The sequence below is a fragment of the Colletotrichum orchidophilum genome (genome assembly GCF_001831195.1).
Source record: "Colletotrichum orchidophilum strain IMI 309357 chromosome Unknown Scaffold_61.1, whole genome shotgun sequence".
NCBI classification, from domain to species: Eukaryota; Fungi; Ascomycota; class Sordariomycetes; order Glomerellales; family Glomerellaceae; genus Colletotrichum; species Colletotrichum orchidophilum.
Window position 1 is genome coordinate 28,010 of NW_019173017.1, and position 25,477 is coordinate 53,486.

Below are 25,477 nucleotides of genomic sequence, written 5' to 3' on the forward strand. Positions count from 1 at the left end.
GTAAAGATGTCGTGGATGATTGGACAGATGGACCAAGATCAAACACGAGGAGCCTTTCCAAATCAAGTTAGGGCGGTCAAGTCGGCTTAAATCTCTTAGATTAGTATCATGATCGGGGTTATGATTCGTCCTGTGAGAATCCCAACCTTATCCTGCGGACTTGACACCCCCGCAAGCTATTTCTAAAGTCAGGCTCTGTAAGTTCAAGACTACGGGCGGAGTAGACTCCATAGCTCAAGTTTGAGAAGGAGAGATGAATTTTATTTCGAACAGATTCACGCCGAAACTTGATATTCAAAGCTAGCTGACATACCAACGTTGCTTACATCGATCTCTAGTTCACAATCAGCTGCCTACATCAATGCTATCGTCCCCGCAGACTGAGTTCTTATCGGATTATAAGTCCAATTCGATCTCGAGTCAGCGTAAGCGCAGGGGTCATCTACGGGTCTCTATAACAGCTCCTAGCTAACGGTCTAACCAACGGTTAGAACCTCTCTTTTCTACTTCACGTAGAGATCAATATACAGTCAATTTACCTTTCGTTACCACGTTAAAACTACGGTTCGAACCTGATTATCCTGTGATTTGGATACCAACAGTTCTGGAGCTGCTCTTCCCTTCTCCAAAGCCACTTGGAGTTGTGAGGATGTCATTGAACATATCTACTTGTACTTCATGCTACTGAGCAGTCATTTTCAAATCACCTTATTCGTACAAAATTCCGTAAGTCACGCCGCTATGTTTCGTGTCACATTCTACATCAGCCTCTCGTTGGGAAAATTACAGCCTGCTCATCTGACAACTTGCCATGCCAGCAGAGTATATGGTTGAGTCCCCAAACCAGAGGCAACATCAGGCTGCGGAGAGGAGCATTACAGATAGGAAGAAAGCCTTGCCAAAGCCTGTGCTTCGAGAATATTGATGGCCCCAACTTCAATCTAATCTCCACAATGGTGATCCATAACACGCACCCGACATATTGCTGTCATCGAACGATCCGTTACGTAATCCCCGATGGCACAATTGGCTAGCGCGTCAGACTGTTACAATCAGAATTGTTCCCAAGAGCAATCAAGATGGATATCTGGAGGTTGGTGGTTCGAGCCCACCTTGGGGAGACGAGTTCTTTTTTTGACGTTGAAATTACCTGGTGTAAAAGCGGAATGGCAAAAACTCTACTACGTTTTCGAGCGAGCCTCAGTTGCATGATGAGAAGACTCTCAATGAACAAACAGCACCGTTCCGCTGAACAATGAATTTAGCATTCGTTTCGCGTGTCATCCGTTTCGCTCGTCTTATCTGCTTGAGACATTACCAAGTCCTCAAAAGGTATTTGCAGAGTTTTGAAGCGAAGAGGCACCCTGACACATTATGTTCACTAGGTAGCCAAGTCATGTTGCCTACCGGTTGCGAGACAAAGGCATTACTCGGAAGGCCCTTGACTGCAAGCCTTCATTCTTCTTTCTGTGCCTCTGACTTCATCGGTCGTGTTCACCGCCTTGTTTTCGTTTATGGCTATTTGTTGGTCCACGTTGCATATGCCTTGAATGCAATCAGACGTGGAGGCGTCATAAGACGCGACTTGATAGAGTGCAGCGTGAGCGGCCTCCTGCATATGCCGGCCACTCTGACGCCACAAGGCACACTCTTGATGCGTTGGTGCCAAATCATGCGGTTTGCTGTGCGTTCATATCTACGTCAGCGATATTTGGAAGGATGCACAAAATGTCGGTGGCCGCCCATCAAAAAATATCCACTATCGTTCAAGTCATATTTCAACTTCTCTCTCTCAACTCTCGCATTGACTTGAGTATAGAGTTCCTTAAGAGAAGACAGCAGCACTCAGACCTTGTCACGCCGGTCCAAGAAGTCAAGTGTCAGTTTGGCTCCAAAACCCCGCCCGCCAAGCTTGTCTTGCTGATTGTCACGGGTTAGAGCACACATAAATGGGCATATGAAGTGAGTATAAAGTGGCTTGCATAAACCCAAAGTAAGCAAAGGAAAAGGTCAAATCTTTATACTGCGTGGTAGTGAGGGCCACATGAGAAAGCATGTGGCAGACGACTTCGTCTGTGCTGATACTAGACCATATTTCATGACGCTGATCGATTGGAAAAATCACAGGATGGATCCCAAGTTCGACACGGCTTTCACGTCTTTGAAGTACGCTTTCAGCGAATTCTGCCTCGCGAACCATGGGTCAAGAGCAGAGCAAGTACTCGACTTGGTCAGAAATTTGGGGTGGGACGTTGAGCGAGTTGAAGCAAACAGGCCTTCAATGTTTGATGACGGGGTCTGCCTGGCGACTGGCAAATCAATGCTGCGCGTACACTTGGGTAGCGGGTTGGGGTATTTGGATACAGCCTCGCGCGAGTTTGAGCGTCATGGCATGAGGACTTCTAAGGCGGTATGCGATGACATCGCGCGAAATCAACAAGGCCAATGATGTTGCTGCAATTTCAAGTTGTCGTGTCACTTGCACCTAGAATGGTGAACAAACAAAGGGTCGCTTGTCTTGAGCTCCCCAAAAACCGAGAGTCTCGGGTTGGCGGCCGACGTGGATCTCGAAGTCCCTAGTATTGGGAACGAGTAAAGTTCAAAGATGGCACAGAGTAACGGGTCCAGAGGTAATGAGTCCAGAATAAAATATGAGCTGCTTATTGGCACTTAACTTCGTCATTTGTCTCATTAGTACCCCACAAGGAGTTACGATCCAAGATTTAATGCGATAATAAAAGATGTAATCAAGCTAGACATCTCTTATCGTGAGAAAAGTCCGGAAAAATCACATGCAGATAAAGCTGTATACAATCAAAAAGGTTTCCCGCAGTGGACAATGTGAACCACGACATAATCAAACAGAGTTCTGGTCGACGAGGGCTTGCTATCGAATTACGAGCCTTGGCATTAAATATCGCACACTTGGACGATACATGCACCCGTAGGGCTGGCACCCTTCTGCGTCAAAATTGGTAAGAATACGCGGACGCTGAATGATAACCTCGGAGCTATTTTCATGAAATCGGTTCTGGCTGCCCAGTCTTCATACAATCAAGTACCATAGCCCCCAACTTACCTGCTTCGCATCACTGGAGGCTCAAGGGCACGGGCGGTCGCATTGACTACAAGCATTGACTACAACCAAGATTCTTCCTCAGATGTTTCACCTTTTGAACTCAAGCTTAGCATCTGATGAACTGCGCCTTTGAGGCCTATAATCATATGCCTAGCCAAAAAAGGCAGCCAGAGTTGCCCAACTATGTGCTTCACTTGCGGCCCGACCTCGTGCGAGACTATCGCCATGTTCGGGTTCACCTGAGTCGCCAATCAAAGTTTTCTACTAGACAGCCAAGATCAGGCAGGGAATATCATCTGGTCAACAGCATTAGAATACAGATCTCCTTTTTAAATTAAAATATCCTCATGCATGCACCTTCAAGTTACTTTTCTTCATACTTCCGCCCTATTATATCTGCTTAGTGTAACAAAAGCATATTGTTAGAGGTATCTATCCTTACTAGAGTTGGAACTATCCAAGCAGCCTCGGTCAAGACTTCTGAATGGCACCTTCGTAGTAAGTTTGCTAGATTGGAATCAAGCTGAATGTTTTTCTCGTATTCAATACATGTAATTGGACACCATTTCAATCAATACATGTGACTCACCGCAACAAGTGGTTCCAAGATATTCCTCCCTTCCTTGGACCTCAACTCTCAGTTGAAGGTTTCTTCAAATTTGCTTCAAGTGATGGCACCTGAAGACTGCCTAGGTAGCACTCTGCCACGTGATCGAGACTAAGACGACCACTTTTGTCTAGTTGTCATAGTAGATGTCGTGCCAGTATTGACTCTAGCAAGGTGGCTGAAAACTTTTTTCGTCAAGACGGGGAAAACCACGCGGTGGCCAGTGGTCTTCAAATGGATCCGGACATTAATTTCATGAAGCTGTCTCAAACTCTACCACTGCTCTAGCGAATTAAGACAGCCAATCGAAAGAGCTGGGCGCACAAGACTCACTAATGAAATGCAGACAAGTAAACGGCTGAGTGGGACGATCAGGCTTGAACAATAAACTTCGATTCTAGCCGTGCGAGGCCGGCAAGGCCAACACAGCCACCTCTTCACATTCTCAGAAGGGATTCCCTCGTATTGAGTCAAGTTGGTGGCTCTGGGAGAGGTGATTGCGATGATCTTGGCGAACCGTCCAACTGTATTCTCAGTGTGCCTGAGAGCGCCCGTTGCAATTTGATCATGTCTTCCAGGTCGGAAGCGGCGGAGGGACTGGGTTTGTAGATTATTGTCAGCTCAGGGGATCTGACTACTATTTTATGGACATGTTCGGATGATAAAACGAACGCCAGCTGCCCCACGAGGCGCATGACGTTTTTCGACATCGGCCATTCCTTCATTCAGTCACTCCTTTGACAGTCCTGATATCCACTCATTTCCATCTTTCTGTGATTTTCAGCTTTTCAATATGGTGAGCCCTAGGGAAGCCCTTGGGGGGCTTATCACTGTTTTTACTGTACTAGCGGTAGGGGCCAATGGTCAGAAGGACAACACGGTTGAATGGGTAAGCGTCCTTTCTAGACCAACAGATGAGCAAAGTAGGACGTCGATGAAACTCATTTGATTCATGCTACAGACTCTCGGAATGCCGGTGAACTTCTTTGCTACAGCCGAAGGACAACCATGTGCCGCAAGCTTCCAAAACGCAAAAAGCGACGCCACAAACTTCACACCCGTCCAGTCTAGCCCTAGCACGGTGATGGTAGGAGGCACCGCTGCCGACCTTGCTACTACTTTCTATTTGACAAATGGTATCTTGGCTGCCAGCAAGCCATTCACCGATGCTACTGGGATTCGAGTTGCCGCAGGAGGCTCCGGAGGCGGCTGCTGGGACACTTCCAGCGGCACTCTCCAGGTCTCTGCATGCAATCTAACCAAGACCCAGACATTCTATGTAAGTTGGCGGTATTGCTCACATCAAGTCTCACGTATCTAACCAGAGGTCCCATCAGGTCGGGATCCCCGGAGACAACCAGCCCTTTTACATCTTTACTTCATCTCTAGCAGTCCTCGATAAGCCCGCCACCGCCGGCGATGCCCTCACCTTAAACCCCGCCGCCCACACTCAGTTCTGCGCTTATTCCAAGGACACTGGAAAGCTCGTCGTTGCTCCCGCGAACGCTACCATGTACTACCCGCAGGCGCAGCTGACCAACCTCACATCCCTCTCCTTTGGCCCCACTGCGCCACAGTCCGAGGGTGATGTCCCTGAGTGCAGATTCGCCGATCAAGGCAACACCTCGGCGTTCATGCTCGAGAGCATGGGATCGACCGACTGCATCGTCGCACGCTCCTTTGCAACCATTCCCGGCGTCTGCGGCTCCAACCCTTCCAATAAAACTTGTATCCTTCATTTATGGCCTGCTTTTTGTCTTGATCTCCCCGAGGTCCGCGCTGGAGCCAATGCGTCGGATGCGCTCGAGGTTTGCGTGAAGAAGATTAGCCAGGGGCCTTGCATTGCAAACCCTTCCGGCGCTGCTTGCGCATCCAACTTGTTTGCTGGAATCCAGTATGCTGGCGGGATTGGTGGTGGAGGCGGTAGCAGTGGTAGTACCGTCTCGAAGCGTCAGACCTCCAACGACCCTCTGTTTGGGAATCCTCAGTCTGACAGTCCCCTCGAGGATCAATTCTGGATGGGTGGGTGATGATGGCTTTCCAGCTACAGCAACAATCTTCAACAGAACCCCTTGGTTGCTAACGTGAGCCTATATTCAGGTGTTATGAAGAATGTCATCAACTCAGCCATAGGGGCTTTCAAATTCGTAGCAACCCCACATATTCAAGAGCTCAGGGTCACATGTATGGGCATGACCCATCTCACGCGAATCTTTGAGGCGAGCCTTGGAGAAACAATTCGAAAGGGATGCATAGACGCATTCAGAACATTTGACGTAAGTTCCAACACGAAGGGGTTCTCGCGAACTTTTTCCTGACCATGCCTCCTCATAGGGCATCCACGAACTCACTTACGACAACGACATTGAAAAAGCAGGCAGCATTTTGGCCGACGTCGTAGGGCTTCTGAGTCTGGTCAAGGACGTCGCAACAGCAGCAAAAGCCGTTGGTGCCGTCGACGCCGTCCTGGCCAAGTTCGGCAAGACTGCCGCAACCGTCGGGAAAGGCAAGGGGCTCATGTTGGAGGCCAAGGAGGGAGAGAACACTGTGCAGATCTTCCGTGATACCGGCGATGGAAAGCCAAAGCTGCTGTACACGGACAGCGATGTTGCCGCCATGGAGAAATCGATCGAGGAGGGAGGCGAGTACTCAGCAATGCCAACACCCCAACCAGGTAAATCCGATTCTAATGTTTCCTCAAATAGGATTTGAGAACTGCAAGGTCTGCATCGAGGGCGGGGTTGCCAAGGTCCGCCGCCAAAAGGGTATCTTCCGCAAATTGTGCTGCTTCTTGAGCCCCCAAACCTTGGAAGCCCCCGAGTCCGTCTGGAACGACAGGGTTGACCTCGGTCCGGGTCCGTCCGGAGCCAACCTGCCAGCCAACAGCGTCATCGCCGCTCTGTCCGAGACCGCGGCCCTCACCGCCGATGAGAAGACGCTCATGACCACCATGAGCGAAGGGTTCGCCAACTGGTACACAAAGGGGCAGACCGTCTCCGCCAATGTCGACGAGATCAGCAGCGTGCTCCTCGAGGCCAGGAAGAACGCCCGCGACTGGGGTAAGATCGCCAGCGCGACCTCCAAGGCGTACGGGCTCAGCGACATGGAGAATTGGGCTCTCGAGACGTGGATCAAGTGGTACAACATCAACCCTGAGCTCGACTCCGCCTTGTCCAAGTTGCCTGCCGCCACCGGCTTGGTGATCCGTTCGACTGATCTGAACGCTGCAACGGTCAATATGCTCAACAAGCTTGAGTCTGGTGTGATTAGCAAGGGCACCCCTGGCATCTACGAGGTACAAGGTCAGTCAGGCTCCTCCCCAGGCGGATGCCTAGATCCTCGCGGCTACTAACAAATTATAGACCTCGTGCTCAACGCCTTTACCCAGGGAGGAGGCGGCCGACTTCGCAAAATCATGTCTACGACCCTGAACCTCGGCGACGGCATGTTCACTACCACGGCTGACTACCTCTTCGTGATCAACTCCAAGTCCGGCCGCTACATCGAGGCTGTTGCCAACTCGGAATACCGCGAGACCTCCTTTGTGCAAGGGATTTCCGGAAAGTTCAAGCTTATCGGCAAGCAAGAGTTGAACGGAGGAGAGGCTGCCAAGGCGGCGGGTTTGTCAGGCCCCTATGCCGTCTATTAGTGAGTCCAACCAGCATCGGCATTTACCCCTGAATTGGTGGAAGACTAACTAGAGACAAGCTTTGATGAGATCGAGGTGCCGGCTTCTACCGCGACGACTACTGTCGCAGACATCAGAAAAGCCCTGACTGACGCGGGTGTTAAGCTGCCTCAAGGTCGCACCAAGCGCGGTCTCGATGGTATACTGCACACACTTGAGACGAAAATTGTCGCTACTGAAAAGAAGAGGCATAGTGTAGAAGACCACGTCCGCAACCGCGTTGTCCGTCACTGAGGTAGCGGTATTGTACCAACTTCCAAGCAGGCATGAACTATAGGTAGCAGGCTTTTCAAGTTGTCGCAGGACACGTATAGCGTTGGTTGCTGCCCGCAATTAAATCGCGTCCTTTTTGCGACACAAGTACATATTTTCATTCTGGCGACCCCAATCCTCTTCCCTGAGCATATTGTCGTTCTTTTCATACCAACACCCTTGTCAAACTACATGTGGACAAGCTAACAACCCATCAACCAACTGCAACTTCAATGTTCGTAACTCTGCTCGCTGCTGGTCAATTTCTTGACGCACAGGTTAACAAAGAAAAAAAGAAATTTGGTCAAATCCTGACTTCCACTGCCAAATACACATGTTTTTCCTTGCAGGTCCCTGCTGAATTTTGCGTCTCCAGCTTCAAAGTACCATGAGCCAGGGAGCCTCATCTTACCCGATCTCCAGGTCTTCAGCGGTGGACTCCTTGGTCCATGGTATTGACTGCAAGCATGTATAGCTGCATCTTCTGTGGCCAATTCGGCCCAAAGGACGTCAGTACGTCTTTCATGACGCCCGAATCAGGCGATCGTCCGACCCCGACCTTCTGCTTAACCTTCTCCTGAATCTCCCTCACTTCCCTCAACGTCTTCTCCTCCGCCTGGCTCGGCGGTCGCACCGAACGGACGAGGGCCTCCGACCCGGCGTCATCATACGCTTGCTGTGCATACATTGGGGAGCCGCGAGGGGGATCCAGGAGAACCTCAATTCGAAGTCTCGCCTGGTCCCCCTTCATATCACTGAGAAAAGTCGGCCCGAAGAGGATGCGCATGTTTTCCGGGGTGTCCTTGCCAGCCACGATGAGACGCCGAAGCGGCAACTCAAGTCCACCATTAGTCGTAATGGGATCGACATGTAGAGAGCGCAGCAACGACTGCCCGTCCGGAGATTTCCGCGCCACATTGTTGTAATAGTTGAATGAGGGGTCCATTCCGGGCCTCGTAGTCGTCGACGGGGCCGGGGCCGGGGCCGCCTGCGCGGCCGGGCGGTTGGCGAGACAGGTTGGCTTGTGCTGCTTCCAGTGCGCGCGTTGGCAGTCTTGGGAGTGATACCAGGCCTTGAGGCACGCAGAGCACTTCTTCATCGGCTCCGTGAAACGGTCGGAGCTGAGGCCGCAGCCGTGGCACCTGGACGCATCTCCGGGCGACACAGCGGCCGGGGTACGGTTGGCAGAGCCCGAGGTCTGTGCGTCGGGAGCACCCTCACCGCGCGTCATGCGTGTCAAGAGATCCTTGACATCCGACCACGCCTCGTCGAGTATCGCTTTGTCCGCAGCGGAGCAAACGGTCACTTTCTGAAGGCCACCCGCAATTCCTGCAGCAGCCAGCTCCGGTCCGATAGTAGCGGCCAGCTCGGGGCTGTCCGTGGACCAGCTCCAGGGCGCAAAGGTGGGCAAGTCAGTGCCTGGACGGCCATTGGAAAAGGCCTGAAGGAGGAGAGGCACGACGGCCTTGGCTCTGTCACGCGCGGTGGGCTGCGAGAGGATCTGCGCCGGGCCAGCCTGCAACAGGTAGCTGCTGATGGGATGGACAGCGAGGACTAAATCTCCAGGCGGGTTGAGGTCGACGTGGCGGACACCAAAAACCCAATTGTTGTCAAGGCCTGTCGGCGTCGTCTTTGGCCGACGAAGGGCCTTGAATTCCCTTACAGCTCGCTCCATCATGAAGGGGAGCCCGTAGACGTAAGCCCCAACCCCCCAACGACGGATTATTACGGCCAGCTAGTCGTAGTAAGGGTTTGTGTTAACAGAAGTCGGGGCTACGATACTCATAAATGATAGTCGTTGTTAAAATAGTTTTGAGGAAGCTATTGTTTATAAATAGTGAGGTAAAAAGAAGCGATCGTGAGATTTAATACGAAGTTAATTATTAAAGAAGTTATAGAAGTCTATCCTTGAGCCCGGCTCAAGGCTATCCTATATATAAGTCCCTTTTTGAATATGTCCTTTGTTGGTGATCACCTAAGTGGGGTGGTGAGCGCTCATTTGGGGTGATCACCGTGATCACCTTATCGTTTGATCACTTCTTATCTACACGTGACTTGTCCTATAGTTCTTCCGTTCCATGAGGGTGACATAAGTGTTCCCATGTTGACTGCATATATAGCGAGGTAGCCGCCATAGGCTGGCGGGGTAAGTCCCCGGGTACCTTTATGCATGTTGGGTCGTAACATATTAATAAGCAAAACATCGTGAATTTGTATGGGAAAGTGTGATCCGTCGTTGAGGGTGATCCGTCGTAGGGGGGTAGGTCTTAGTGCCGCGGAAACAAGGTGATGGCCAGATAATTGCAGGCTCGCTATACAACAGAGACGTTGATAACAGGACTCGGACTGAGACTAAGGGGTTCAAGCAGGCTCGGAGCGGGAAATCTTGCTCGGACTCGCTTGATAAAGCAGGTTCTTGCCTTGCGAGCACTTACCTGACAGAACCCCGCAGGAAAGAGTTGAGGGTATCGACCGCTTCCGAGACGGCAGTCACGCCCAGCCATACCTTCCTCTTACCGCCCGTGGGCTATCTTAAGGTACCTTAAGGTAAGGCGTTGGATACATGGAACTCTGGGTGGGCCTCCATCTCATTGGTGCGTTCAACCCAAGCGAGGTTTCTGCAGTTTCACTACCTAACTTACCTTAGGTTCCCATGGTACGACGATACATCTTGGTCCATTTCCAGATTGAAAATTGGTGTTTTGACACTCCTTCCTGCAGGCTTCCGCAGCCTAAGGTGGATTGATATCTCCACGTGCCTTACCTTCTGTTACAAATGGAAGCAAACGGTAGGAGCCGGAATTGCAGAATGGGACGGTAGCGCGGAGCGGACCCACCATCGGGCGAACATCGGCTCTGACTTGGCCGACATCATGTGACCGAGGTGAGGTTTTTGAGTACCTGAGGTATCCGTACCTTACCTAAGCTACTTGAGGTCAACGCGGCACCGCCCCACCGCCTCCGGCCCCTCCGGCCCCTTCGGCTTCGGGATACAAGGCCGCCGCGCTGATTAAGGTACTCTCCTTTCCAACACGTCATCGTAACTTTCACATTACACCACCGGGACTCTGAAGCTGAAGACTCACTACAGCTTAGCACTTCTGCTTACAGCTGCACCAGTTTCTTGCCGGACAGCCAAGTCCGTGATAATCTCCTCGCTTCCGCCTCCGACTATGTTTACTCTCAGATCCCTGCTAATCTGTTCGACTCGAGCCCCGACGCCGCCACGCTGATACCCGGCACCGCCGAAAATCTGTTGTGCCTCTCGATTTGCCAGCTCTAGAAGACGACCGCCATGGATCTTGGCCATGGCGATTCTCGAGGCTAGTTCTGTGCCCATGGACCCGGTGACGTGGGCATGGTATGCAATTTGCTCCAGCCAGGCCCAGTGCGACTCGATATAGCGCGCCATCGTGATGAGCTTATGTCGGATGATTTGGTGATGCATGAGCGGCTTGCCGAATGTGTGCCGGTCCACGGCATATGCCCAGGCGTCTTCCAAGCACACCCGAGCCTGGCCGTTCATCAGTACAGCCAGGATGAATCGTTCGCGGTTGAAGTCTGGGTTGATCCATCACGTCAGCCAAAGATGAATGCCCGTCCAGTTCTAGCGGCACCTACTTGTCATGATGTACTGAAACCCTGCATTCTCTTGCCCGATGAGGTGATTGGCAGGCACTTTGACATTGTCCAGTGTCACCCATGTGCTGTCGCCAGCGTTCCACCCACTGTTACTGATCTTGCGTCGGGACACACCGGGAAGGTCGAGGGGAATGACGAGGAGGGATATCCCCTTGATGCCAGGGCCGCCAGTCCTTACGGCAGTCGTCATGTGACTCGCACGTATCGCACCACTGATCCATTTCTATAAAAAAGGGATTAGTATTTGCACCGTACAGAAAGTTATTGCTGGAATTTCTGACCAATGCACTGTACCCTGATACTTACCTTGTGGCCATTGACCGTGTAGTATTGACCATCATCTGACTTGATGGCGGTGGTCTTTAGGTTTGCTAGGTCGGAGCCGCCTTGATGACATTAATCACAACGCTTCCGAGTCAGTCACAAGTACGCTGTAGGCAACTAACCAGTGGGTTCCGTGCAACCGAGACAGAAACTGGTTTCTCCAGTGACAAGTCCTGGAAGCCACCACCTTTTCTGCTCTTCCGTGCCATGATGAATGACAGGGGGAACACCGATCGACGTTCCTCCATTGAGTCCCACCGACACGCCAGCAGCCCATATCCTAGTGGCCTCGTAGCTTACAACTAGAGAATGAAAGATGTCCCATTCTACGGATTATGTCAGAAGACAAGCTGGTCACATTTGAAGCATGCTGCTTACTCTCCGCCGGGACGCCTCCTGGTAACTCAATATGGCCAGCATATTGTCGCGGCAACTCTGGGAAAGCCAAGCCTGATTGGGCAAAATGCTTTCTCGCCTCATCGGGAACATGGCCCTTTTCTTCCCACTCCTGTATGTGGGGAGCGATGTGTTCCTCGATATACTTGCGAACGAAATCTCTCACCCTTCGGTGGCTTTCATCGTAGTAGGGAGAAGCCAGGGTATTATACCACGGCGGCTCCGCGAATGGCGCAGGGTTGCCGTATGGCTCAACGACGCCGGGGTCTTTGCGAGACATTGCACCGACTCCGGACTAACACAGTTCAAGATGGATGGTTTTTTCCAATGCGACCCACATACAATGTGTTATTCTGCAATCTTGCTCGACTCTGATCAGCGAGCTTATTGTCAACATCATGACTCTTCTCAGGATTAGTTTCCTAAAATACATGTGCGGCCCGGTGCACGGTGCGGGATGAGCCGAGGTCCGTCCGGCTTGATACAGCTGCTGATGCCCCCGCATGGCTTCTTGTCTGTGTCTCGTCCTTACCCCGCGCTTAAGGGTTGGAGGAGACTCCCCCTTATGCTGCGATGTGGTTGGACTATTGACCTTTTGAACATGAGTCGTGTTGGTGTTGGAAGGTGGCGCGATACCTGGAGCATGAACTAGGATTCGGTTGCAAGAAAGCAGACAAACTTTTCAGCCAGAGGGATGGTTGTGTCTGCAGCACGATCCCGTTGGTAACGATAACGGGCAAGTATGCCAAATCGGAGACATTTCCGTACGAATGTCGGCCAAAGAGCATCTTCGGTACTGGAACGACATCGTGGCAGAGCCTGGGGTCAATACCACGATGCAGCCCGTGTCGACTAGTCTCAACTTGTATCACCAACCAGACTTCTTCCATCTCACACAGACCAAATAAGGAAGAAATTCAGCGCTGACTAAAAAGCTAATTCCAAAACTGCGTAGCCCACACAGAGAACGTGGGCCAACCGGAGAGATAAAATGTCTGGGGCAGCCAAGCGCCTCCATTACCAAAGCACTCATCCCCTAACTTCGCGCAATGACACCATCGCATCTCGAAGCAGCCTATTTGACAGACAAGGGGATGTCGTCCATAGATATGCTCGGACTTTTGAACTAGAATAAGCATAGATTGCTTCGGACTTATCGAGTCAGTTCGGGTTCTCGGCTTCATTTTTGACATCAGCGGCTTTGAAACCCCTCACGTCCATCCCTGATTGACTTTTAAAGTCGTCCAGGCGCTTTTTGTTTTCTTCCCGTGTGTCTGTGGCTGTGATGAACTATCAAACACGTGTATTCGTATGTGTCTCCGTCGGCCGATCAGACTGTCTGAAAATGGTTCCCGGGCGACCCGAAGTCTTGGTCACTACCCGAAAAGACGCGAAACGCAACCGGAAGGGAATTTCTCGCACGTGGATTTCCCAAGCTACGGGGAGGTAAGCCGTCAACTGATGCCACCATCAGCCAATGCCACCCAAGGTCGGGAAAGGGTCCGAACGTGAGCCGTCGCATGCAACGGCTTCGAGGCTCTGCTAGCAGAAAGTTTACTTTTGAAAAAGGCCCGCCATGAAATCCACGAGCTGCCCCGACGACACTGCTCCAGCTGAGTTGCCGTTGGTGGGGAAAAAGGGAAGGCACACGCGTTTGCAGGTAATCGGCCTGTTTCCGTTTTGACAGAATTTGTACCTCGTTAATTCAAATGCCGCTCTTTTGGTTGCTCCGGCGGTGCTGGTTTTTGAGTTTTCGTTATCGTATACTCTGGCAAGGATGGCAGCGTATACAGAGTTCCCGTCTCGCAACCTCCTGAACGTCTTGTGTCGGAACTCTATTCATATTGGGAAAGATCACCTAAAGGCACGGCGTTTCAGACTGGTCCAATCTAGCCCGAAGCCCCCCCCGATTCTCTCCCTCTCTATGTGCCCCCAATCGGCCTCTGCTTTTTTTATCCTTCTAGACCTTTTCTAATGCTTCTGCCCATCGATGTCATCACAACCGCCGCGCTTCCCGACACGTTTTCTTTTCCCGCCACACTTATGGAAGCATCGTGACTTGCATACCGAACGACCGACCCCCCGGGCATCGCGATATGTCGCTCTTTCGGTCATTGGAGGCGACAACGGGCATGCCTCTCATGACGCCGGAGCGAGAGGCTGCGTTTAGAGCCGAAAGTCGAGTAGGCGAGGTGTACGTAATTCACATCATCTTCTTTATACTATCGATTCTGTCCGTCTGCGCTCGGATGGCTGCGGCAAGGCAGTCTGGCCGGAGGCTGTCCTGGGACGACTGGCTGTCGGTAATATCACTAGTGAGTCTGCACTTCCCTAGGCGACGGTGTCGATACTTTCGGCCCTCCTATGATTTCCATTAATTTGCCAAACGGTTTCAATGAGAAAAATGTTACTCATCCAAAGTTGCAGGTGTTCATTATCGGTGTATTTACCGGCACAATGTTCTGGCTCAAATTCGGGCTCGGCAGACACGAAGTGGTTGTCCAAGAGGAAGATCCCATGAACATCACACATTTTTACCAGACTATTTTCGCCAACGAGATTATGTATCCAATGGGACTCGCTAGCGCGCGGCTATCGCTAGTGATATTATACCACCGCATCTTTGGACTTTTCACTGCAAGATACTACTTGTACGGTCTCATGTTTTTCATCGGAGCATGGGCAATTTACGCAGTGAGTCAGCTTCACCATCTATGGAGTGTTAGCTTGGAACGAGATACAAATCCATCTTGTGAGGAAGTCGAAGTCCATGCGTGCTAATACATACGACGCGCTCACGGGGAAGGATGCCATTTGCAATGCAATATTAGGCTTATGCATGGGTGCTGACATGTGACCTAGACCGTACCAACGATCATCGCTTGCATACCCGTGCAGAACTTCTGGACTACACACAAAAATTGTCTCGACCTGTCTAAATTGTACATCAGTATAGCAGTTGGCAGCATTGTGACCGACTTTGTGTTGATACTCATTCCGATACCCTACGCCATGAGGCTGACAATGTCACCTCTCAAGAAGATGTTTCTTATTTCGTCCTTTGTCTTTGGCGGTTTGTGAGTACTTGCTTCCTTTTCATGCCTCAACTGAGAAGAAAAGGCATGCTAACAACTTCCAATCAGCAATTGCTTCGTCACGATTATACGGCTGGTCAAAGTTTCCACCTTTGACTACAAAGATCCCACGTGGGGCACTGTCGATCTGATGATTTGGACAGGATTAGAAGCGTATTGGTAGGCAATTGTGTTCACTCGCGGTGTAGATGCCAATGAGTTGCATGACTAAACTCGAATAGTGCCGTGATATGTTGCTGCCTACCAACACTTCGACCCTTACTCCACCTCGTTTGCAGCAGAACGTCCAAGAACTCTGATCGCAATGGTGCCGAAATGAGCCAGCCTGAAATGTATCTTAAAATGCCACCTCAGGTGGCATCTCGCTCATCCGAGGAGGCCCTCGAGGAATACGATTTTGTGAAGATGAGTCTCGCAGATCTTCAGCAGTACAGCCGGCGGACCATGATCGAAGCTGGAGGGACGGCCCTGGTGTATAGACAGCCGTAGCAATATCAGGCCCCCCACTCAAGTTCTAAAGCATCATGTTAGTGCTAGTGTTTAATATAGATAATTAGATCAAACCAATTTCGAACTGTGAGATAATCGTTTCACGTGCAGACCAAGCAGCACTACTGCAGACAGCTACTAAGGCACGATGAAGTGGCTTTTATCAAGATGAGGTCTCATGAAATGGAGCGCCAAGCCCTGTGGATGAAGTTCTTCACTAGCTGCATCAACCACGAAGACTAGACTAAACGATGAGGGTTTAGTTAGGCTCGGACGATCTTCTCGTGACGTGAAGAGTACTTGCTTATATCTGTATCCGTACCTGGCAATGGTTCCCAATAGCCGCTCAGTATGCGGAAGCCGAATAGCCTGTCAAAGCCTGCCATAGTCTCCATAGGACTGCAACGCTAGGAAAACGTAGGTTCGTTAAAATGACGCTAGCTCCGAAAAACGGTTCTATTCAGACTATTGAACCTTAAGTCGCCGCCGTTGCGCTAGCTTCCACGTAACTTTTCTGAGCAGAAAACTTTATTTGATCTGATCAACGTACGGCCGCTTACGTGGCTGTCTAAAGACTAGTGCAGTCTATCTGTACTGCAATTCAAGCCCAAGACATTGCCTGAGTTTCGCCCAAACAGACTCCAAAGTCCATGTCGTGGCAAGAATATCCTTGTTACTCCTAATTGATTGACAGTTACCTTCCGTATAGTACTTTTCATGCCACAAGGCTAATGAAGGCTTGAAGCAACTGGGATAGAACGACATTCCGGTGAAAGAATAAATGGCCATTTTTGCATGGCTGCTGGAAAGAAACGCGGACAATTATTTTGTGACGCGAGAGAACGAATGCCAACCTCGTCCTAGCAGCAAGAATCAGCCGATGTGAGCTCGCAGGGAACAGAATCCATTCGGGACCGGAGTGAAGTCCATTCTACATGCTTCATAATCTCATGGACACTGTCCTATCCACAACAATCACATAGTCCATGTACGGTCATACGTGTACGCAAACTCAAGGACAGCAACGCGCTGACCACAAAGGTCCGAAAGGTCCGGGATCAGAGAATCTATGGTGAATACTGAAGAACAGTTCCAGCTCAACACTGTTCAAGTTGTCGCGACAAGGAGTAAGGAACCAAGGTTGTGTTAGATTACGGTCGGGGCAATTTTCCAAACAAGATCACGGCTAGCCAAATATGATGAGGTCTGACTAACAGGTATCAATTTTCAAGACGCCTAGAAAATTCATAATAAGACGTTTGGGAACAGAGGTGCTTCCTTCGCCCGAAGCGGAAAGCCTCCCATGCCAATCCTCTCCGGTAAGGGATTCGTCTGCATGCCATGCAAATGCAATACATGGCTCATTGATCCCCGAATTTCTCAGTTGTGGCGTGGAACGACGGCCATTGACCACTCGGAACGGAGCGCAAACAGCTTTCCTGGCATGATGAGATACCAACGAGTGGGACAACCTCTCGAGTGGCGTCGATGTCTTCCCAAGGTATCCGTACCTCACATGTGGTGTACACGTTGGTGCCTGGCAGACCCCATCAGCTCCTGCGTATGCGGGCAACAAAACCCAATACTCCGGACACAAATCAGCTCGTCCCAGGATCCCCTCCAAGCCCTGTCGACAACATGGAAGCCATGCGGACCAGGAGTGATGATCAACTGACAACGAAGTTTTCTAAACGTCTAAAAAAGTCCATCACTTTGCTCGCCTGCTGCGTCACATCGTCCCACATCGGTCGAGGCAACTAGCTGCGCACGCCGCATGTCGTCTACATCATCATGAGCTTTCCACTCGACATTGCCATCGACGCTTCTTTGATGGGCCGTTTTTGTGATATCCAACAACCGTTGAGAATCCTAGCCGCCACCATCATGCCCCTTGCCCAATCCAATCCGGCCCCCTAGCTTGTATGGATAGGACTAACGCACTCGGCACCCATGTTATCACTTCTCACTTGCCAACAGCATTGATGGGTCCTGCTATCCGCCCCCCGAGGGTCGGTCATCAAAATTTCTTTCGCTGCATATGTGTCTTTCGGACCCCGGCCTCTGTCGAGTACCCGGGGGTCTCCGCTGGCGTCGCATTTGAAATTCTCAGAGATTCGTTCCAGACTTTCTCACACGTTCGTACTCTCCCAACCAGACTGCTTGCTACGAAAGGACGGCGGAAAGCCAACAGGCAGTACCGGATTCCGAGGCACGGAGATGGACCGGTCTTCGTTAGCAATGTGATTTGATACGTGTGTAACGATATCCGGCACCAACCATACCCGAAATGTGGTCGTACATCTGCGTTGGGTCCAGTATCTTGATCCGGCAATCAGATCGGAAAGGCACGTCGACCATCTGGAACACTGCGAGGTGCGTTACGTAAGGTATGTTATGACTTGGGTACTTTGAAAATTGTACAGTTGGTGCGGTGCGGTATTGGCTTACGAGGGACAGTCGTCTAATGCCAGGTTCAGGATAGCGTGATTCTTGTGCATGTCAGTGGCTTTCTTGTCGAATATACGTAGTAGACGAGTGGGAAGTGCAGGGGCGTGCACACGATAGAAATCTGTGCTGCCCTGGTTTATATAGGAACCAGACTGCCGGGCAGATCGTGTTGAGAAAAACAGGCTACACTCGGGAAATCGGAACATTGTAAGCAAGCGCGGTTCGATCTGATGTTTACCTGTCAAATGGCACCAGTCAGAACTATGAATGGTGAGGTTGGTTCGCTGGTGTTTAGCTCAACCTGCCTAGTCAAACTCAAAACTTGTAAAGTACGCCAGCGATGACACGCCAGCGTAACATTCCATTTCGTAGGTTTGTCTGACAGATTGTAGAGCAAGCTCAGCTGTGGCCGCTGCCAGGTAGGACGCGCGCTCTTTCTCAGTCTCGACTCTCGGAGTCTCATCACTCTTTGGTAGCAGTTTCGGGACGCGGGACGAAGGAGATGGGCTCCATTAGTCTAGATGGGTGACATGGACATGGAGCGCGGCGCTTTACCAAATCTATGGCTTTGTAGCGAAAGGCGAGGCAAATCACCGAAGAATTCCCTTGCTACGGGCTAGCAGCGCGGTTGACGAGGTTGCATGTACGTTGAGGTGTATTCGGCGTGCTGTGCCGCAATCTTGCATGGCTGAGGCAAGGATTGTTGGCGAAAAGTGTGATCGGCGACGAATGTTACCATTTCTGGTGCATCTTCGTTCAGCGTGGGCGATGGATTATGAGAGCCAGGTACGGATAGAGGTAGTGGATACCTGAGAGGGGGCGAGCAAGATCGGAAGAGAGCAAGCTGCGAGCTTTTTTCTCGTCGCTCAATACGGTTCGTTCGAGCGTCTAGACGGCGAAGCCTTGGCCTTGGATACTGGTGCTGATTGTGATTAAAAGGCAGCCAATGGACCGGCTGGGACTGGGGGTGAGCCTTGGTGTTTGAGAACCAGGCATTTCTTGTGAACCTCAGACAGTGTATCCGTACCATGGTTGAGAGGGACTGAGACGATTGAATGATCCTTGGAGAGCCGCCGTGAGTGGTCGTGAGAGGCGCGGCTGTTGCGCTAGATTACCACATCACGGAAAGTACGAATACATGTACTCTGTACAAGGCTTCGGTGGAGTTGCGGCATTGTTTTCCGGACCCCCCACTGGACCAGAATGCTTAGCCAGACACAGACGAGGAAAGGTCGTCTGTCTGAAAGAGTGGTTCTGGGGGAAGGGGGGCCGCCTAGTTTGCAAGGTTGTAGGAGTTGAACCCCGTACATAGGGAAAATGGCCAAGAAAAGAGCACAGCAACACGAATTCTCCCACTTCTTTTCTTTCGCCTGTGGGTTTCTCGGTGGAATTACGTACGGGCCTAGAGGTGAACTTTTGGATTTCAGCCCTCCCCCCCCGTCTACCCCCTACCCCTCCTAGCCCGTCCGAGATTAGCGGTTCTGGGGCCGGTCTGGTATTCCCTGCTCTCGAGCGAGGTACCTTGGCCGCTTTGCTAAACCTCTCTCCATGCCCCCTTCTGTCTCGACAACTCACCAATGACTGAAATGAAATCTTGTTTGACGAAGTAATTGGAAACCAGAGACCTTTTGAGAATAGGGAGCGTAGTGAAAGTGTGGGTGGAATTACCATTCGCTCTCAGATCGGGGTGTGGTACAAACGCGCATCGCTTCGTCCCGATGTGGCACAGACGTTTGACAAGCAAACAGAACGGGTTTGTCAGGCCCATTTTCTTTCCCTCGCTCCCTCCCGCGCTCCCGTCTCTTCCCTAGTGTGTGTGTGTGTGTGTGTGTGTGTGTGTTTGCCTGTGCGTGTGCCGGTGAAGGAAAAGCGCCGTTGGGAGGGAGGGACTCAAACTTGCCCATCGAAAGCGTCTCCTAGGCTGTTGGTGTGTGTGTGTGGCACAGGTAGCGGCCGGGGGGAGGTCTCCGGCGATCCTCCCGCCCCATGGGTGTCGCTGGCTAGGCCATCCTTGCCGGTGGCCCCCGACATCAGGCGATTTCCCCCAAGCAGGGGTCAAGTGAAGTGGTAATAGAGTTTTCGGTTCATGGTGTAAGAGTACGGCAGTGGGGGTGGTTCGATGAAGCCTGAAGGTCGAGGAGACCAGGGTGAGCTTTTCTGTGGTCTGGTTGCGAGAAATTGGATGAGGGCGAATCTTGCATCGGATGTGAAGCCCTTTGGGCTATTGGGTGCAGAGACTGGTCGGAGACGTTTGAGAGATGTACTCCGCGCCGAGGCCGTTACCACACATACAATTACATTATTAATGCATGTCATTGGGTGCCAGATGCTCTTTTTACTCGTGTCATTTGCCTGCTTGCCGCACAGCCGCCATTGCTACTGCATAGACTTCCGAGTTCTCGCCCATCGTTTCCAACCGTCGCAAGAAAAGAACGGAGGCCTGGTCAAGTTACACACGCCCCCCAGTCTCTTCTTCAGACAAGTATTCGTCCAGCGGCAAAAAAAGCCACAGAAAAAGCACGCTCCAAGCAAAGAAGCTGCCCAGCAAAAAAGAAGCCATGGCAATCCAAGAGCAAGGACCCCTCCTCCCCGTCATCATCGTTGGCGCGGGCGTCAGCGGCCTGCTGCTCGCGCAGTACCTACGCAAAACCAACATCCCCTACCGCATCTACGAGCGCGACACGGACCTCACGACACGCGGCGTCGGCTGGGGCTTGACGCTGCACTGGTCTCTGCCGGCGCTGCGATCCCTGCTGCCGGACAACCTCGTCGCGCGGCTGCCCGAGGCCTACGTCGACCGGGCCGCCGTCGAGAGGGGCGAGGCCTCGGCGTTCCCCTTCTTTGACCTGAGCACCGCCGAGCTCAAGGGTGCTAGCCCACGCGCCCCGGAGAGTCTGAGGATCAGGGTCACGAGGGAGAGGTTGCGGCGTTTGGTGGCTACGGATATCGACATTCAGGTACGTTGAAAGTTGCATTCCTATTTATACCCGCATTTTTGGTTCGGATGCAAGGCTGCGGCGATGCTCCGTCAACTTCCCGTGCTAAGTCGCCATTGCAGTGGGGGAAGGGCTTCACGAGATTCGAAGAAAATGAAACCGGCGTCGTTGTCTCCTTTGACGACGGCTCTTCGGTGGCTGGTCGCGTGCTCGTCGCCTGCGACGGGGGCCCTTCCCGTGCTCGGCGCCAGCTCTTCCCGGAACAGCACGAGAGACACCGGATTCCGGTCCGGCTACTTGGCCTCAAGTTGCAGTTGACTCCCGAAGAGATAGAGCCGATCCGGAAGCTCGACCCTTTTTTCCTACAAGGCGCATCGTCTCGGAACGATACGTTTCTCTATCTCAGCGGTAAGTTTTAATTTTCCCTTGGTTGTTATCAGAGTGGTATCCGATCATTTCTCTTTTCTTCTTGTCACTCAGGTGGCTCTTGATACCCGATCAAGGCGAACGCGAGATCTTGCTGTCTGCCGAACAAGGGTTGTCCCTGCGCTGAGAGTGCTACCGTGGGGCTGAGAACCCCCCCCCTCCCCTCCCTCTTCATCTTCTTATCATCGACTTTCCCTGCCTTTTTGCGCGCCGCGTGTACGCAAGGCGGATAGAAGAACCAAAAAGAAAGGATGAGAGCAAAAAAAGACTAACACAGATTCTGCGTGTTTCCCCAACCTGCAGTGCTCGACGCCCCCAGAAACAACGAGGACAGCACGGGCACGTACAGCTGCCAGCTGTGCATCTCGTGGCCGGATCGCTCCGGCTTCCTGGGCAAGCCGGAGCCGACCTGCTATCCGTTGACGGACGCCGGCAAGGTCGAGCTCATCAAGTCGTTTGCCCAAGGGTGGTCGGAGCCGTTTCGTTCCCTTGCTCTTGGCATTCCCGCTGACACTGACGTGAAACACCTCGACCTCTACGATTTCCCTCCGCCGAAAGGGTTGAGGTCCAAGGGCAGGGTTGTGCTGATGGGCGATGCCTTTCATGCCATGGCGATGTGTAAGTGAATGATGCCTTTTTCGTTGACAAATCGCCTGTTTGCCTCCTTTTTTGCCCTTGCCCGACGTTTCGTTCGGGCATTGGACTCTAGCTTTCTCTCCCTCTCCGTCTACCCTTGAGGGTGGTTCGTCTCAAATAGACGGAGATGTATGACTGACGGCACGCACAGACAGAGGCGAGGGTGCCAACCACGCCATCCTCGACGTTCTCGACTTTGCAGAGACTGTGGCGCCCAAGTTGAGCGCTAGCAACAGTACATGTAACTTTGCGGACCTGCGAGCCGCCCTCGACATCTACGAAAATGCTGTCGTCTCCAGAGCCCGACCCGGCGTGCTAGCGTCGCGGCGGGCATGCATGGATGCGCACGACTGGCCCAAGATTAGCTCTACGAGCCCTCTTCTCAGCAAGCGGGAGATGAAGCTTCAGTTTGATGAAGAGTAAAAGGACTGCCGATAGCCCACCAGAGTATTCTGTAGATTGATATCTATTCGTTCTATTTTAATTGAATCAATGACGCAAAAGAGATCGCGTTCGCCGTGTTTCCGGGAATGAAGATCAGCATCGTGTTGTGGGATGTATGGGGTGATGGGGTGATTTCGTGACACGTAACCGTCCCTCCTCCCACCCCGGTCTGTTCTGGTCCTCCACCGTGGTGGGGAGAGATCAGCGAGAAGAGAGCCTGTGCTGTGAGTGTGGTGACCAGGTTTCCCCTCCCCCCCTCTGCTCCCGCCGGCTTCGATCGAGGGTATCATTTTTTGCTAATGCGATACTGTGCGATTCCGTCAGATCCAACCGGAATCCAGAAAAAAAACGAATCCTTAATGGGAAGTGATCGCTGCTAATGAACAAAACATCTCCAAGTTGGTGTGTCCCTCCAACGCCTTACAATTGATCTACCGAATCTGGTGCTTTCTTTTTTCCAAAATAAAGAGGCCCTTTTTACACATTATCATTTTACATTTTCTCCATTCAATTTTGACTGTTTTTCTTTTGTAATTGTGATGCTGGCGGTGCGTGATATCGAACCATCCCCTTACACATCCGACTCTCGCGAATCCCTTCGTCGCGTATTGTCGTTCGTCCCGCTGTGCATGCCGGATTTGTTCTCCACCCTGTCGTCGACCTGGACGCTGTACGTCACAGACTTCATAATGTTGCCCGGGAGGATGTTCTCCTCGCTGCCGTTGTCGCCCTTGCTGTGGTTCGCCGAGGCGAAGACGGACTTGTCGTGGTTCAACTCGCTGAGCTTGTACCGCTCTCCACCCTTTAGATGGCTTCGTCCGTGCGACGAGCCTCCAGAGTACTTTGAGCGGTAGTTCTTGGCCTTTTTCATGCACACCGGTGCCAGGAACGGCAGAGAAGACACGATATTCTGCCCAGAGTTGTTAGCTTTTTTTGCTTTCTGCACTTCTCGGGACGTCGCGGAAAGCTTGCGGAAGCTTTTACGGTAGAAAAACTTACGCCAACGTTAAATTCAATGGTTCCCCACAAGACCAGCATCGTCGAGTTGCCGTCGCCGTACTGGATGCGGTTAATCTCGAGGTACCGCAAGATAGAGCAGATGGTCGTGAAGAGGCCGAGCAAGAAAATGGCAATCAGGCCGGCCTTCTTCTCCACACGGACGTTGAGCTTCAGCAGCACCGGGATGGGCAGGACCGCCACGACAACGTCGGAGACGATCGTGACGACGGCGTACGCGGTGAAGGACGGGCCCGTGGGCAGACAGGTTCCCGCCTTGAGCGGGTTCCACGACTTGTCGACAGGCGTGCAGGCGAAGATGAGCGAGAAGGAGCATCCCAGGTGAGCGATGAAGACCAGGATGATGGTCAGCCAGACGATCCGGCGGTAGCTCTTTTGGTCGGTTCCCTTGAGCAGGCGGAGATAGCTAATCAGCAGGGCAATCTTGAAGAAGCTGATGCCCAGTTGGTAAAAAGGTCGGCCTGCAAAGTTGATACGCGTGTACACAATCAAACTTTCCTTTGGCCTCAGCTTTATGGGCAAACCGAGACCATATCTCGTTTCTTACATCCCCATTAGAATCTTGCATGGCAATCACAACCGAGTTTTTGGCTTGAACTCACGTGCAATGGTCAGGCCGGAATAGATGAGAGCAAAGAGTTCTGACAACACCGACATCCAGTCATCGGCAGCCAGACCTCTGGCGGAAAATCGGATCCAGATTCGAGAGCCCACGACGAGGACGGAGAGGAAGGAGAGGACGACGACGACGGCGATGATGGTCGGCCATTGCGATATGCCCTCGACCTGGGGAGTGGCGTTGAGGACCCAGCCCATGGCGGCGGTTTGTAACGGGCGGCGCAACGGCAGGCTGCGTGGCGTTGACTCGAAAACAAAAACCAAGACAAAACCAACAATCTTTCCGATGAAGAATGCTTTAAGACCCCGAGATCTTTCGTAACTCGTCTAGCGTTGCTGCGATGGTGTGTAACTGTGGCTTGCAACCAACAGACCTCTGTGCATCCCACAAGTCAAGTTCCAACGAAGAAACCCAAGACAAATAAACATGGGACCAACGGTGTAGTTTAAAACTGGGCTCGTATGGAGAGGGACAAAAGGCTAACGGAGGTTAAGGGGAGAGCGTAGATAGAGGGGGGGGGGGGCGGCGGAAGGGGGGGAGGCGACCAGCCGACTGGTAAAATAAGATCCTAGCCTGCAGGTCGAAAGCAAGGGGAATTTGATGAATTTGGCGGAGAGCAGCAATACACAGCAACCTCCAAAGAAACGTTGAAGGGCCAGATCAGGGGGGGTGGCCGCTTTCATCTCTATTATGTACGTCGTGCGGTTGTGGTCTTCTACCGCCCGCGCGTGTGTGGTGCGCGTGGCGGGACTTACATGAGCCTACTGTGTATGTGTGATGAGTTTGTGCATGCCCCCTTCGCCTTGCCTTTCCAAGGCAGCTGGGTGGGAGATCACCTTATCCACAAGGAACAAGAAAATATGAGCCCGTCACTTTGCGTACGTCTGCTCCGAGCTTCTGGGATGGGATAACGAAAAAAAACAGAGGCCGCAAAAAAAGCTACCTACCTAGCTCTGAGCTGGCGAGGAGTCGCGTCTCCGCCTGGCCTTACACCCTGAAGCAGTAGGTCATTACAATTGGGATAGGTCGAGAAGCATAGAAAGCAGCAGGAGTATCTGGGATGCCTTGTCTAGCAAAGGCAATCGGTCCTCAAATGTCTCAAACATCGCAAGGATGGTGCCAGTCTGGATTGATTCCGTGCAAGGTGATAGGGTTTGGGGCCTGGTGCTGGCTCGGGAACCTGGTGCTGGCGTGGCCTTGCTAATGTCTCGATGTTCGCGCAATGACCAGGCTCCGCCAGGGCCATCATCCATCAGACAGGGGGCAGCGAGTAGAAAAGGTACCATGGGATGGAAATCCGGTAAAACCACGCCGAGTGATGTGGTTGTCTGCAGGTGATTCGTAAATCGAGTGTGACGCTGGGTAACTTGGAAGGTAAG

At 51.9% G+C, this 25,477-nt stretch overlaps 6 protein-coding genes across 6 annotated transcripts; 3 read left to right on the forward strand and 3 right to left on the reverse strand.

The window, feature by feature from the left end:
- Positions 1–4,479: 4,479 nt before the first annotated feature.
- Positions 4,480–7,608, forward strand: CORC01_07536 (uncharacterized protein; the record flags this gene model as incomplete). The annotated part of the gene is made up of 8 exons (XM_022619172.1): positions 4,480–4,575; positions 4,648–4,965; positions 5,024–5,708; positions 5,787–5,962; positions 6,021–6,360; positions 6,392–6,988; positions 7,049–7,334; positions 7,395–7,608. The coding sequence occupies 8 exons, from the start codon at positions 4,480–4,482 to the stop codon at positions 7,606–7,608; spliced, it is 2,712 nt and encodes a 903-aa protein (XP_022474251.1).
- Positions 7,609–8,053: 445 nt separating this feature from the next.
- CORC01_07537 (uncharacterized protein) lies at positions 8,054–9,304 on the reverse strand (the record flags this gene model as incomplete). Its single annotated transcript, XM_022619173.1, has 1 exon — positions 8,054–9,304. The coding sequence occupies one exon, from the start codon at positions 9,302–9,304 to the stop codon at positions 8,054–8,056; it is 1,251 nt and encodes a 416-aa protein (XP_022474252.1).
- Positions 9,305–10,562: 1,258 nt separating this feature from the next.
- On the reverse strand, positions 10,563–12,268 carry CORC01_07538 (acyl-CoA dehydrogenase domain-containing protein; the record flags this gene model as incomplete). The annotated part of the gene is made up of 6 exons (XM_022619174.1): positions 10,563–10,632; positions 10,713–11,187; positions 11,248–11,491; positions 11,575–11,654; positions 11,715–11,918; positions 11,971–12,268. 6 exons carry the CDS (start codon positions 12,266–12,268, stop codon positions 10,563–10,565), a joined length of 1,371 nt encoding a protein of 456 aa, XP_022474253.1.
- Positions 12,269–14,084: 1,816 nt separating this feature from the next.
- Positions 14,085–15,572, forward strand: CORC01_07539 (uncharacterized protein; the record flags this gene model as incomplete). The annotated part of the gene is made up of 5 exons (XM_022619175.1): positions 14,085–14,303; positions 14,416–14,682; positions 14,851–15,065; positions 15,132–15,242; positions 15,305–15,572. 5 exons carry the CDS (start codon positions 14,085–14,087, stop codon positions 15,570–15,572), a joined length of 1,080 nt encoding a protein of 359 aa, XP_022474254.1.
- Positions 15,573–20,578: 5,006 nt separating this feature from the next.
- CORC01_07540 (FAD binding domain-containing protein) lies at positions 20,579–22,441 on the forward strand (the record flags this gene model as incomplete). The annotated part of the gene is made up of 4 exons (XM_022619176.1): positions 20,579–20,977; positions 21,079–21,364; positions 21,686–22,000; positions 22,170–22,441. 4 exons carry the CDS (start codon positions 20,579–20,581, stop codon positions 22,439–22,441), a joined length of 1,272 nt encoding a protein of 423 aa, XP_022474255.1.
- Positions 22,442–23,033: 592 nt separating this feature from the next.
- Positions 23,034–24,295, reverse strand: CORC01_07541 (ATP synthase F0; the record flags this gene model as incomplete). Its single annotated transcript, XM_022619177.1, has 3 exons — positions 23,034–23,372; positions 23,462–24,021; positions 24,082–24,295. 3 exons carry the CDS (start codon positions 24,293–24,295, stop codon positions 23,034–23,036), a joined length of 1,113 nt encoding a protein of 370 aa, XP_022474256.1.
- Between the last annotated feature and the right edge of the window lie 1,182 nt (positions 24,296–25,477).